Here is a 14,247-nt window from a genome sequence, read left to right as displayed (position 1 = left end):
TGAACTAGTAGTGAAGTTGTTTTGATTGTACTTTAATATTGTTTTTGTGAAGTTGTTTTGATTTTGGATTATAATAGCATGTGTGAGATGTATATGTTTACTGAACATGATAAATAGTCCTAGTGGTGATTCTGAAAAGCTACTTGTTGATCATTCTCTCTTCACTGAGAGGATGTTTCTGTCGTTAACCTAAGGGCTTCGGAAACCCTACCACTAGAACTAGTTTGTTTAAATTATGAACTTAGGAAGTTTTGAAAGTTTGTATGAACTGAACTTAGGAAGTTTTGAAAGTTTGTACGAACTGAGTTCCTTAGGAAGTTTTTTAAGTAATTTGTATGCTCTTGTAAAGTACTTTGTTTGATCTTGTAAAGTTTATTTTGAGAGTAATATATCATCTGATGAGAACAAGAAATGGATGAAGTGGATATGTCAAAATAGAATTGGTTAACAGTTTATCGTGATTCAGTTCATAGCTACAGGTTAGACTTCAAGTGGGATGGAAACTGGCGGAGTTTATACACTTGAATTATAACGTGTAGCTTTAAAGTTATGAGTGAAAAGAAATCACGATAACTTCATGACTTAGCTATATTGTTTAGTTGTATTCATTTCATTGATCAAACATACTGTTGGTTTTGATTTGATGTTGAGTACATATACGGTCTGAATTAACAAAATCTTGGCTCTATGTTTGGATTTGCTTAGGATTTTTTAAATTAGTAGAATCATTGCTGGTAAATCTGTCAACCAAGACCCATTACTTTAATAAGCTTAGTTTTTGTGTTTAGCTTGTGAAATTAGTGTAGACTTACAAATTGGGATAGGTTTGATTTTCTTATTTGGTGTCAGAGGTTTGCAATTAGTGTGGAATTGGATTTTAGTTACTGATTGCTTTGGTGTGATTAAATATAGTTGGAGATTTTTATGGTGATATAGCACAAACTACATGGACCAATGGAGAGACGATAACTAATGGTCCTTTCTTGTATTATGTCTGTTTGTTGCTTGGTTAATTTACTGAGAGACAAGAAATATGATTCTTGTTTATTGAATGATTACAAGTAGGATATGTGTTCTGCGTAATGCGTGTAGGTATTGGTTCAACTAGGATATATAATTGACTGGAACCGATTGTACTCCGGACAGACCAGTGACATAGATGATTATCAAGCATGCCAGGCAAGTAACTTTGGTTTTTGCTGTTACATATGTCCTTTATCTTCCTAAACTTAATGTATTATCTTAAATCAGATATAAGCGATTCTGCAAGAGACGTTGCAAGCATTAGGTGGTAAAGCAATAATGGTGGGACATACTCCTCAAACTGAAGGCATAAACTGGTATTTCCTTATTCTTGCTTATGGAACTTTTGGTCGGACAAGCTCAAATATAATATTTTATATGCTAATTGCCGAAAGTATGTTTTGTCTCTTGAACTGCAGTAAATACGGTTGTTGTATAAGGCGTGTGGATGTTGCAATGTCCAGCAGAGTCCTTAATTCAATACCGGAGGTAAAGTATTTTTTTTTGCACCCTTTCATATGTAACATAAACGCCCTTACTAAGCTTGGTGCATACATGGCCCGCTTTACTTCGATTCTGACATATATATGCCTAAACTTTGAACTTTCTGTTGATCAGGTTCTAGAAATATTAGACAATGAAGCAAGGGAAATAAGGAGTAGAACAAATATGTTTAGCGAATTTCAGATTGTTGACTACAGATGGAGATTCCTACATCTGATAAGGCGATTATTAGAATTGATATGTATATTTCAACTCTATTCAATTAATTCTTCATTTGCAAACCTGGAAGTTGGCTTACTGGGTATACAAATTGATGCGGTGGTGGAGATTTGCATCTACAGTTTGTGTTGAAGTTCATCCCGTTGCGATACTGCTGGTCAAGGGAAATCCGGTGGCCTTAGAGATGGATATTAGTAATATTTTTCTTTCATCTTTCCCGTATTTATTTTTCCTTGACTTATGGTTACACATGGTACAATATTTGGCATGTTCATGGTGATACTATCTTGGATTGTTCAAGCCTTTTTTTCCCTCTTCGTATTACAAAATATCTTAATTACACTTGGTCTAGTATTTAAGAAACTACCTCTGCAAGATATTGTGATTATGATTCTTAGAGTTTGGAAATAATGGAGTAAAGTTATTTCTGGACCTTATTGTTGGAAGGAGACTTTTATTGAGGATTGGGGTCGCTTGCAATCGCAGGAAAAAATTAATCATGTGGTTGAAATGCTCATTACAAGAAGCTGAGGTTCTGTAAGCAAGTCAGGCATTATTGGACTTTCAAGTGAGAGTACTTTGACCTTCATTGCTTATCATTAAGAGAAATACTACTTCGGTATTGCAGAGAACTTAATTTGTATCATAATTGAGTTTGAGTGGTAGTAAATGGTTTAGTCAATTGAATTTCGGATGTTGATTTAATTTCTTTTCGTCTTGTTTTCTCGAAATAGGGCATTTCTTTGCTTTCCAACCCATTTAAGCTTGTACCTGTAACATACCAACTGATTTCTACCCCTTCACTTTTTCAAGAGAAAGGACTTAGGGATGAAGTTCAGGAGCTTAACTCTCGATTGCTAAATCAAGATGCGTACATTGAAGAACGCTGAATGGTGAATAAAAAGCTGGAATCCTGCACTCCAAAGTATCACCCTGGCTCCCTCCGTTCAAAGAAACAAAGGTATAAATGTCAAAACAATTTTTGTTATCACTGCCTTCTTCATTTAATGTGTAGGAAGAGTAAACTTGATATGGATTAATCAAGAGTAATGTAGAGTAATATGGGTTCAACCGAGCTATGTCGGTAGTATAAGAAGCATCTATAGTGCTTAGCTAGTAAGTAAGAGGGTGGTCGATTTGTCTAGAGTGTTAGTGAATTTTGTTGTAAAAGATTGTTGGAAAGCCGTTCACTAGATTATTCTAGAGTAGTCGTATACTAGATAGTAAAAGAAAGTTCTTGACCTTCAAGAGGTCGGTTAACTAAAGCTATAAATAAGCTTGAGTGGGTTCAGTTATAACTTGTAAAGTTGTAATTGAGTGGAAACTCGAAGTTGGTAGTAAGGTTTGCACTCGAGTGAAATCATGAGTGGTAAGGTGTTAGGAAAAAAAAATAGAGAGAGCATTCTGTAAAGAAAATTAAGGTCTGTAAGACCAAGTTTTAAAAAAGAAATAAAAGTTTCTTTTTCTTAAGTGACCCGTGAGTTCTTTGAGTGAGTCTAAACACATTTTCAATACCCATTAGCCTTTAACCTTAAATTCTTGGCTCTCAATTTTGATTTTAGGACTGTATTATTGTTCTCTCATTCTCACACTTGTCTCTCTGTTTGGATTTTTATTACATTCTCCATTTAGTTCACTTATAGCAGAGTTAATTTCTTGATATTTTCTTTTCATGGTTTTGACTTGTCTCTGCATATTATACAAAATCTAGGCTTTAGTCTTTTATTTGTAACCTTAGTACTGAAACATCAAATTGGTTATTATGCAGGTATTTGGGCTTAAGTCAAAAAGCAGTACTTGGTGATGTTTTAGCAGCTGCTGCATCTACGTATGATTTGCTGAGGAAGTTTGTTAAGCAAGCGGAGTCTCGTGATACATTCTGGTGATATTTTAGTCCTTATTTCCCTGTTTTTCAATGCCTCTGTCAGTTGACACAAATTAACTAGGTTACCCATCCATTTATAAACATCAACACAGAACGAAAGTTGTATGTCAGTCACAAAATTTTGGGTTATGTAACTTGTGTACATTTATATCAATTGAAGAATCCTTTCTTCTATATAATATTATCTAGTGGTGATTCTCAGTAAGATTCTACACAATACAGTTTTGTATCACCATTGGTTTGTATATCTGTGTGGATGTTGAATATGGGGAACTGGGTAATTACAGGGGAGGAAATGTGGGGGTAGTGAATTTTGACTAGGTCAATAAACATAGACCTGACCTTTTTTTTGTGGTTGCAAAAAATTAGCAACCTCAACCCTCTGTTGCAAAATTAGACCTAGAACCAATAAATTAGAACCGGAACCAACAATATCTAGTTTCGGGTAAGGGTATTCCTGTAATTAGAAACAGATTAGCAACAACAGGTTGTTGTTGCGAATAAAAAATGTAGCAACGGCAAGCGCCGTTGCGAATTGCCGTTGCTGACCGAGATTCGCAACAAAGCATATGTCGTTGCTAAAAATTGCGACACCGTGTTTAGCAACAGCGAAAGCCTGTTGCGACCCTGTTTAGCAACATCTATGAAAGGTTGCTAATACCTTAAAATGGTGTAGTGTTATAGTGCTTGAGAAAAATAAGTATTGGCAAATCCAGGTCAAAAAATTCTTTTTTGCCTAACAATTGCATCATGACCTCAAGGGGTGCTGGGTTTTTGATTGTTTACCATCCCGAGCCAAATGCCAAAGCTTTTTTTTTTTTTTTTTTTGATCGGCAAGGAAAGAGCCAAAGCTTTTCTTTAGTAAGAAATGCCAATAGGTCCTAGAAATAATATATTAGGATGAGTTTGGTCCAGTTGACTCAGTCAACTGTCTGTTTGGTCCTATTTGGAAAAATAAATTATATTTTGGTCATAGAAATAATGGTTTGGTCCTAGGGTGACGTCATGGATGATGTAATTGTCATCTTATAGTGGCAGAAATACCCTTTTGGGACCATTGCATCATCCATGACGTCACATAGGACATATATACTCAATTCAAGAGAGAAGATATTATTTTCATATTTACTTTCTTTCACCTCCATATTTTCAGATCTAGTTTTTCTCTTCTTGTTTTTTCTTCATCTTCCTGCTAGGTTCTTGATTTTGCAGAGATGATAAAGACGGCAGAGAAGATTGTGTGAGTTCATCATCATTGTCTTTCAATCTTCGTCCTGCTGTAACAATGACGATTCAGAGGTGAAAATCTAAATCCGTTTTTTTTTCTTTTTTGGATTTGTTTTTGATTTCTTCCTGCTCGTGATGAAGATGAAGATGATGAAGACGTAGAAGTTCATTCTTTACATGAACTCATGTTGTTGTTGTTGCTCATGAAGATGAAGATGAAGATGATGAAGACTTTCAAGATCTGTTGCTGCTCATGTTAAAGATGATGAAGACGATGAACCTGATGAATACGATGTTGTTGCTGCTGTTGAAGACGTCGAAGAAGATGAAGAATGATGATGATGATGATGATGTTGTTCATTTCTGGAATGAACTCTGTTTTTTTTAGGTTTTTATCAGGAGTTCATTTCTGGAATGAACTCTGTTTTTTTTTTAGGTTTTTATCAGGAGTTCATTTCTGGAATGAACTCTGTTTTTTTAGGTTTTTATCAAGAGTTCATTTCTGGAATGAACTCTGGTTTATTGATGAGTGCTAAAAAGTGCACATTTCTATATATTTTTCTTGGCATTTAACTCATCTTTTGTGCATTAATTCTCCATTTTATCCCATATTCTGTATTTTCATTGTTTTCAAGAATAAATACTTTTCTTAATTAGTTTTGCATTTTTAGGTACTAAATAAAGCCTGGTTAACTCACGAAGTGAAAAGAGCAAAGAAACGGCAAACACTCCCGCAGAAAGGCAGCGGAGAATGATGTTTGCAAGAGCCGGATCAACTAGAAGTGGGCTTGGAAGGAAGAATTTGTTCTTAAAGAAGAAGTGGGCTCAGAATTGTCTAAGCCCAAACTCTAACCTAAGTCCAAGACCAAGCCCAAAGCCTGCCTAAGCTCGTAGCCGTCAGATTGGATCCACAGATGCATCCTACGGTCGCTTCATCGTCGTGCATCGAAGTCTGAAGCTCCTGTCAAACACTACAGCACCTAACTCCATCTTGAGCCGTCAGTTTCGTTGTACTTCCGCATCCAACGGTCGCTCCTCGCTTCCTTATGTCTCGCCGTTAGATCGATCCATCATCTTCGCATCCAACGTCTCATCCTCGCTGTTCATCAACAATTGCTAAACCCGCTCAACACCCGAGTACCAAATACCCTATACCCAAAACAAACGCACCCCAATCCATTTTCCATCGACTTCTTCTATTTCTCCCTCACCCTCTGCAACACCACCATACCCTGCCGCACCACCATCATCACCACCACCTTCCTCAACTGCCACAACCACCACCAAAAGCCATCATGGCTATTACCTAACGAAACCCCATCTATTTCCCCTTCTTTCTAGCCAGCTATCATACCAATTACTCTCCTAGGGTTTCAGAGACAGGAAAGAAGAGAAATTGATAAAATAGCTCGAGCTAGAGGAGCAGTTGGAACAAGAGATGGAGAAGGAAGAGCAGAGGAAGGATGGGTCGAAGACATGGGAACAAATCATCCCATCAAATTAGGTAAATCAGTAACCCTAATTTCTGCTGTTTTTGGGGATTTGGGGAAAACTTGTGTAGAACCCTAATTGAAGCTTGTAACTATAAATATGATGTGTGGGTGTGTGTTAGAAGACATGCCTGGACTAGCCAGTGCTTCACCCAAGAGGACTGGAATAGCCAGTGCCTCACCCAAGAGGACTGGAATAGCCAGTGCCTCACCCAAGAGGACTGGAATAGCCAGTGCCTCAAGGGTTAGTTCTTAGTTTAAATTGTTTTGTAAATTTCAGTTCATTTTAGAATTTAATTTCAGTTCAAGTTTAGTTCAATGTTTTAAACAATTTCAATTCCATTGTCATTTAATTTCATTATGTTCTAACTCCATTTGCTAGGGGTTAGATGATACTCTTGAATTGTAAGCTAGGATAGTCCTTGTTCTTGTAGTGCTGAAACTAAGTAGGATTGATAATTGGCTAGTTGAGTGAATGCACCTGTGATCAGCTGTGCTGTAAGAAGACAGCTGATTCTAGGGGTGTAAGAGTGAGAGTAGCTAAGGATTCAGTCCATTTGAAGGACTGTGCTTAATTGAAGTAGGGAAGTTAGTAAACTTAGTGATCAAATGCACCTGTGATTGAGTGTGCTGTAAGAAGACACTCAATGCTAGGGGTGAACTAGAGAACTTAGGGGATTAACCTTCCACTAATGCGGATTGCTAGATAACTGGTTGAGCAAACAAGCCTGTGATCAGCTGTACTGTAAAAAGACAGTTGATGCTAGGGGTAAGTTAGTAAGATTAGTTAAATCATCCATAATCTTCCCTGAGATGAAACAAGAACATGATTTGATTAGGATCTGCCTTAGTTTAGGATCAAGATGTGGATTCAAAATCCCTACCATGTTCCTGTTTACTTGCTTTACATGCTACTGTTTTTCAGTTCTGTCACTGCCCTTGGCTCACAGCCTTGGTTTGTTTGTCTTTGTTTCACTGTTTCTTATTCACTACCACTGATTTTTCTTGTTAACTGTCACTTGCTTCATCACTTCAACTATACACCCTAGTCTCTGTGGTTCGACCCTGCCTTGCACACTCACTACAACAGACCCTGTGCACTTGCAGGTATCATTTCTGTGACTCTTTTAGAGAGCCACCATTTATATAGGTTTTTATCAGGAGTTCATTTCTGGAATGAACTATGTTTTTTTAGGTTTTTATTAGGAGTTCATTTCTGGAATGAACTCTGGTTTATATAGGTTTTTATCAGCAGTTCATTTCTGGAATGAACTCCTGATAAAAGGTGATTTCTGAAAAAATAAGTAGAACTTAACAAGAGTTCATTTCTAGAATGAACTCTGGTTTATATAGGTTTTTATCAGGAGTTCATTTCTGAAATGAACTCTGGTTTATATAGGTTTTCTGAAAAATTAAGTAGAAATTAACAGGAGTTCATTTTGACGAATGAACTGCTACAAAAAATAAGTTAAAATTAACACGGAAGGGTACTTTGGACCATTTAATATTTTTAAATAATTATGGACCAAACAGTAAAGGCGTTTTCCCAAAGGACCGAACAAACATGGGACCACCTAAAAAAAGACCAAACGATTATTTTCTCACTAGTGGAAAATGGGGTCTAAATGACCCACATCAGAGATCCTCAATGACGCTAGCCGATACGTTGACCATAGATAGCGGTCTCTGATCTGATAAAAAAACGCAAAAAATCCGAGAGCCTAGTAAGCCGTCTCTGAATTAGAAATTTTATTTACCATTTTGCCATCATAGAACTACCGATGTAACGACCCTCAACCCCGATTCAGATCTGATGGGCCCCACACTTCAATGGTCACGATTCGCTCCTGAAAAGAACGGCAGGATGGTAACACTTCTCTCTCGTTTTTATCACTTCCCTATCAAGGAAAAATCCCCCTCTTCCTTATCCTTACCAGCCTTTTATTTATCTCTCTTCACTTCTCTGCAGAAGAAAATTCGCTATCCTCCAAACACCACGAACTAGAAACTCCATCGATTCCAAAACCTCGTCTATATCTCTATATTCCATTACCATTTTAGTTTTCTCTCACAACTTCTTTCACAGCCGATCGAAATCTCTATCTTTCTCTCTATTTTTTTCTCAAGAAAAATCATTCAGGGTAGGGATTCTTTTCAATTGGATCATGAAGAAAGTAGGGTATAGATTCTTCTCAATTGATTCATGAAGAAACTAGGGTATAGATTCTTCTTAATTGAGTCATGAAGGAATTTAGGGTTCTTCGAATGAAATTTATTTTCCAAGGAGATTACTCATTACAACTATTTTTCTGTGATTCATAAGGTTAGTTTATTGTAATACTCCATTTATTTCTGTTTTTGTTTCTTTAATTTTTTTTTAATGATGATGAGTTGAAATCTGAATTTTGGTTTGCTGTTGAATCAGATTTACTCCTATGGGTACTGAGATTATTATTAGATCTATTCGTACTCAAGATGTGCTTCGGTGTGTCATTTCTCTCTCAGGGTGTCTTTTGTTTTAAGATTTTGGGAATTTTTGTCACTGGATCTGATTTTGGGGATTTTGGTGAGTTACGGCAGAAACATGTTCTTTGTTGTTGTGAAGTGTATAGATGATTAGTTTGTCGACATAATTCTGTGTATCTAGCTAATTAAACTTTTGGGGTTTAGGTCAGATATGTAAGGTTTTTATCTCAATTTTAATTTCAATTTGAATCTCATTTGTAATTTTTGATTCAAAGAATGTTAAATGGAAAAGTGCTTGGTTTGCTTGATTTTAATAGCTATTTGCTTTTCTACTTTGATGCAGGTGCTTGTATTGAAGTTGGAAGACCCTACACGGCCAGGAATAATACTATGATCTACTGGTATGTCTATGTTTATTGTACTTCAATTTCTATGAGTTATGTATTGCTCGATTTGTTGCTTTGATTAATGAGGTATACATTTGTTGTTGATGAATTTATTAGAAACCAGTTTTTCCTTTTTAATGAAATAATGTGGAGTATTTCTCCTTGCAGTATTCAATGCTTGTACTATCATCACTAGATTTACAAGGATTGCTGGAGAACTTTTTGGTGTGTTGATTGCGGTCCTTTTGATTCAAGAGGCCATTAAGGGAATGGTTAGTGAATTTGCAGTTTCGAAGTCTGAAAATCCAAATGAAGAAAGATATCAATTCCAGTGTGTGGTTGTTTACAAATGGACTGTTGGTACTAATCTTCACCTTTGGACTTCTCTTTACTTCTTTAAAAATAAGGAGGTCCAGGTCTTGGAATTATGGCACAGGTGTGGAACCGTTTTAAACTCATCTAACTTTGTACTTCTGTATAAGAGTACTTAGAACTTGAAAACATTTTCGAACTGATTTATTATAACAGAATTCCTTGGAAGCTTTATTGTAGACTATGGGGTTCCTTTCATTGTTGTGGTGTGGGCAGCGATGTCATTTCGTATTCCAAGCAAAGTTCCATATGGAGTTCCACGAAGGCTTTATACTCCTCTTCCATGGAAATCTGCATCGTTATATCATTGGACAGTAATCAAGGTAATTACTTAGATCAACGTGCATGCACAAATTTAAATTTTTAGTTGTTGTATATGGCTGAAATGTTATGTCGAAACTGCAGGATATGGGAAAAGTCCCACCGGCTTACATTTTTGCTGCCATTATACCAGCTATAATGGTAGCTGCTCTTTACTTTTTCGACCACACTGTTGTTTCTTCAGATGGCCTAGCAGAAGGAATTTAATCTAAAAAAACCATAAGCTTACCGCTATGACAATTTGTTGCTTGGTTTTATGGTATGATTAATTACTAAGATATCGATCAGATTAGTTCATTGGTTCATCCATATTGTCATAACTCTATTATCTTACTTTTTCTCAACTTGAATCCATGATTTCAGGTCCTGCGTATGTGGAAATAATTGAAGTTTCTGGGTATTTGAACAGGTGCTATAAGTTATATGTTTCTTTAATACTGCTGCAGTTTTAAAGTAAGCAGAAGTTGTTTTCTATTATTGTCTACTTATCAGAACCTTGCACCTGAATTGAGCAGCTTGCATCAATGAGTATACAAGGAGAGCTGAAATACGAGGAGAATAGAATGAGAACTGCAGACGAGTTCTTATTACATGACAGGTTAGTGAACTATAAAGGAATTGGATTCCTCCAAATGGTTTAGTTACTTTCATATTTGTCTCCTTATCAGAACCTTGCACCTGAATTGTGCAGTTAACATCAAGGAGAATACAAGGAGGTGGGAATACTAGAAATGCTTGTGCTGCTCGCTTGGGTATGACCCTCAACTATAGAGCTGAGATGATTAAACTATAACATGTGGCTTATTTGAAAGATAATCATTCCTTTACTTTACTTTACTTGTACCCCCATCTGGTTTGAATTACTAAGACCTTATGCTGGTATGCTGCTTGTGAGTGAAAGCATACAAGTTACTTTTTGATCTGTGAAATATGAAGGTAGATAGTAATAAATGAGCTCACTTATAATCTTTTGCCTCATAACTTAACTTAACCAGTTAATAAGCTCACTGCATAACATTTTCGTGGTTTTTTGAGAATTATTCTCAATTCCTGTAACTGTCATGTAGCTCATTTGGACATAACTTGTCCTGTAGCTCATCTGGTAATGTTGCTTTCTAATACATAGGACCAACCATTGATCCAAATCTTCCATGGTGATTACTATGGAAGTTCAGTTCTAAAATCTTGACTTACTTACACTGTGCTTCAACTTGTTTTTGCATTTCTTATGTTTCTCTTCTTTCCAATTTAGTAGTATTTTTCCAGGTTGCATTCACTGGAAGTTCTGTAACTGGTTCTAAGGAGATGGTCTCTGCAGCTCAATTGGTCAATTTTTTTATATTTTTGAGCCTTCTCATTTGGTTTGTGATTGTGTGGCAGCCTGTCTCTATGGAACTTGGTGGTAAAAGTCCAATTGTAATTTTTGAAGATACAGATCTTGATAAAGGTTTTTTCCAATGACCTAGAAGCCTTTTTCTTATTGAATTACTATAAAGAAGTATACACAGTACTTTCATTGTGTATCTTAACTTTCAGTAAGGATTGAAAGTATCGGTACTTATAGGTATGGACGCTCATAAATTTGTGTTGTGTTTGTAACAGCTTCCGAGTGGAATATTTTTGGTTGCTTTTGGAAAAATGGCCATGTTGGTTTAGGATAAGCAGAATCATTATCATGGTTAATGTTATATTCTGGTTTCAGAGTGATGTAGCAGCATCTGAAGCAAATAAGGAAAGTGATGATCCAAAAATAAGGAGGAGAAGGAAGTCGAGGCCAAGAAATACGGTGACGACAAGGTACCTGGTTCACCACATTTTCATGTTTTAAGTTTTCTCCATAGAATTTAATGTACGATTTGGTTTTATTTCAGTTGTCTTATATATTAGCCAACCCAAAGTAAGCCACACTGTTCCATAATAAATATCTTGCAAGGGAAGATACGTATGAACCTCTCTTAAGGTAAGTGTTCAATCATGATCATTAGTACAGTAGTGAATATCTTCTCTATGGTCTGCTTGCACTAGTAGTGTTCAACGAGAGGAAGTTAGAATAAACTAACTTTTGTCACATAATCTGCATAATGTTTTATTCGTGAAACTAAAAAAGAGCAATCATGTAGCTCCCCTTGCGCACATGTGAGTTGACAACATACCCTGAACCTCCTTTGTGATCTGATTTTTCTACTTATTTGGGTCAGATAGCATGCCGAATCTTGGGTTATAATCTGCACCTCTTATATTCCACTATATATATAACATGTTGGATGTTGATACGAGCTTGAACATTATTCCCCTGTGATGTTAGTATTTGCATACCAAAAAGCATTCCACAAAAGTAATTATCTTATAGTCCTTTTCTTTTCCTGAATTCCTGGCTTTCTTCATTTATGTTTTCACTCTTGTTGCATGATTGTATACCTGCTACTGATGAGCCAACTGTTGTTTACATGACCTAGATCTAGGTCTAATCTCTCAAATTACCTCACACGTGCTTCCAACATTAAAAGAAAGAATATGAAGTGTACTCTAGTAACTTATTTTGTTCTACCGTGTATTATGAACTGAACGAAGTCATTGTGCTGTTGTTGATTTGCTTTGCAGGAACGACGTTCTTTGTCGTATGTGAACCAGGGACACAACACATGGATGCTCTGCCTGATATCATTTATGAAGTATTGGCTAAGTTCATCGTCATCGGAGGAGCTTATCGAGTTTAAAAATGGCGGGCCCGGAGATGTGTATAAAAATGAAGCAATGGAAACGCGGGCCTACAGTAATACCGCAAGTGCACGGTCGTCAGTTGTAGCTCGTGCAAGTACGGGTCGATCCACAGAGATTGGGTGTGTTTCGGAAGTGTTTTAGCTAATTGGGTTCCTAGATTTGCTTTGGGTTTAGAAGCCTTTTGGCTTAAATGGGGTTTTGAGTGATAATGGGTTTGAATGCCCTTTGAATGAATTGGGCTTAGTGGGTTTGTTAAAGATAAAATGAACTGAGCTTGGGCTCAGTTATCTTTGAAGTGCAAATGGGCTTTGGTTCTAGAAACTGGTCTGAGCTTTGGGCTCAATAGTTCAACTATGACTTGGGCTTAACAGTTCACTAGGCTCTGGCCTTACAGTGAACTGAACTGAGTCTTGTGCTCAGTTGTTCACTTATGAATTGGGCTGGGCCTTAACAATGAATTTGACTTGGGCCTTAATGAACTGGGCTTTGGTTTTGGTCTTACAGTTGGGCTCAAATTGTGCTCTGGGCTTTTGGAAGTGAGCTTTGGGCTTGAGTGCACAGCAGAGCAGATGCAAGCAGTAGCAGCTGGGCTAACAACAGTGCTGCAACAAGGGAAAACAACAGCTGCAACAAAGAATGGCAGCAGGAGAGGAAGCAGCAGTGCAGCACAAGCAGTGCACAGGGCCAAGAAAAGAAGGCAGTACTGCAACAGCAGCACAAGGCAAGGAGTGGCAGCAGCAGTGCAAGAAAGGCAGCAGCAGCAGAGGAAGCTACAGCAGCAACAGAAGAAGTGGCAGCAGCAAGGGAAAGCACAGCAGCACAAGTGCTGCAGCAGCAATTGCAACAGTAGAAGAAATGCAACAGAAGTGGCAGGAGGGGAAGCAAGTAGTAAAGAAAATGCAAAACAGAAAATGCAGATGAAACAAACAAGTGAAAGAAAACAAGACTAACAGTTGAAGATGGATTTATGGATGACAGGGAAGGTTGATTATGGATGGGAACTAGGGGTTGAATTCACTCTAACTTTTACTATGTATTCTCCTATAGAAAGTTAAACACAACTATGGTATTATTTCCAAAGCACTAATTGTCTTTCTACAGCACAACTAGTCAAAGGCTTATGAATTCAGCTTGAGTTGCAGCTTATCAACAGCTCATGAACCTAACTACAAAGTATACATGGCATACATTGTGAAAGTGAGGTGATGATGAACTAAGTTCAAGTTTTTCCTAAACCTGCTTAGCCTTCTAAAGCAATATAATCAATGTACTACACAATAAGGAATTAGTGATTCATCAAGTCCCTAGCATGATAGTTTAGAACATGACAAACAGCATAACAGTGATTAACAGTGAGTAAACTAACATAACATTGCAAACTAACATAACAACAAATGCAATTAAGAGTGAAAATGCAACTAACAGGGGCAATGAAAGTTAACAGGAGCATCAAAAACTAACAGTGCAATTTAACATTGGAATTAACCTAACCCAAATTGGGTGGAAACTTGGCTAGTCCAAGAACAGTTTTTACATCTCATACACATCCCCTTTTATACCCAAAATAGCAAATTAGGGTTTACACCCATTTTCCCCAAATCAGAAAATTAGGGCAATTTTAAATTACATAAAA

At 36.9% G+C, this 14,247-nt stretch overlaps 1 protein-coding gene and 1 long non-coding RNA gene across 5 annotated transcripts; both read left to right on the top strand.

The window, feature by feature from the left end:
- Nucleotides 1–8,290: 8,290 nt before the first annotated feature.
- On the top strand, nt 8,291–10,352 carry LOC113307636. Of its 3 annotated transcripts, XM_026556086.1 has the most exons (4): nt 8,291–8,671; nt 9,369–9,636; nt 9,729–9,895; nt 10,257–10,346. In XM_026556086.1, the coding sequence occupies exons 2-4, from the start codon at nt 9,470–9,472 to the stop codon at nt 10,343–10,345; spliced, it is 423 nt and encodes a 140-aa protein (XP_026411871.1). In that variant the 5' UTR covers nt 8,291–8,671; nt 9,369–9,469; the 3' UTR covers nt 10,346. The 3 variants fall into 3 exon arrangements, 1 of the variants encoding a protein (XP_026411871.1); XR_003339219.1 differs by lacking the exon at nt 8,291–8,671 and adding an exon at nt 9,978–10,152 and having other exon boundaries at nt 9,375–9,895; nt 10,257–10,352; XR_003339218.1 differs by lacking the exon at nt 8,291–8,671 and having other exon boundaries at nt 9,375–10,152; nt 10,257–10,352.
- Nucleotides 10,353–10,421: 69 nt separating this feature from the next.
- Nucleotides 10,422–12,598, top strand: LOC113307602. 2 transcript variants are annotated; one of them, XR_003339209.1, is made up of 6 exons: nt 10,422–10,491; nt 10,585–10,645; nt 11,274–11,340; nt 11,596–11,690; nt 11,765–11,853; nt 12,495–12,598. It is a non-coding gene; the product is annotated as an uncharacterized LOC113307602 (long non-coding RNA). The 2 variants fall into 2 exon arrangements; XR_003339208.1 differs by having other exon boundaries at nt 11,496–11,690.
- Nucleotides 12,599–14,247: the final 1,649 nt, after the last annotated feature.

The sequence above is a fragment of the Papaver somniferum genome, chromosome 9 (genome assembly GCF_003573695.1).
Source record: "Papaver somniferum cultivar HN1 chromosome 9, ASM357369v1, whole genome shotgun sequence".
NCBI lineage: Eukaryota > Viridiplantae > Streptophyta > Magnoliopsida > Ranunculales > Papaveraceae > Papaver > Papaver somniferum.
Note: the sequence above shows the minus strand (reverse complement) of the source record. Positions and strands in the feature narration are given on the sequence as shown.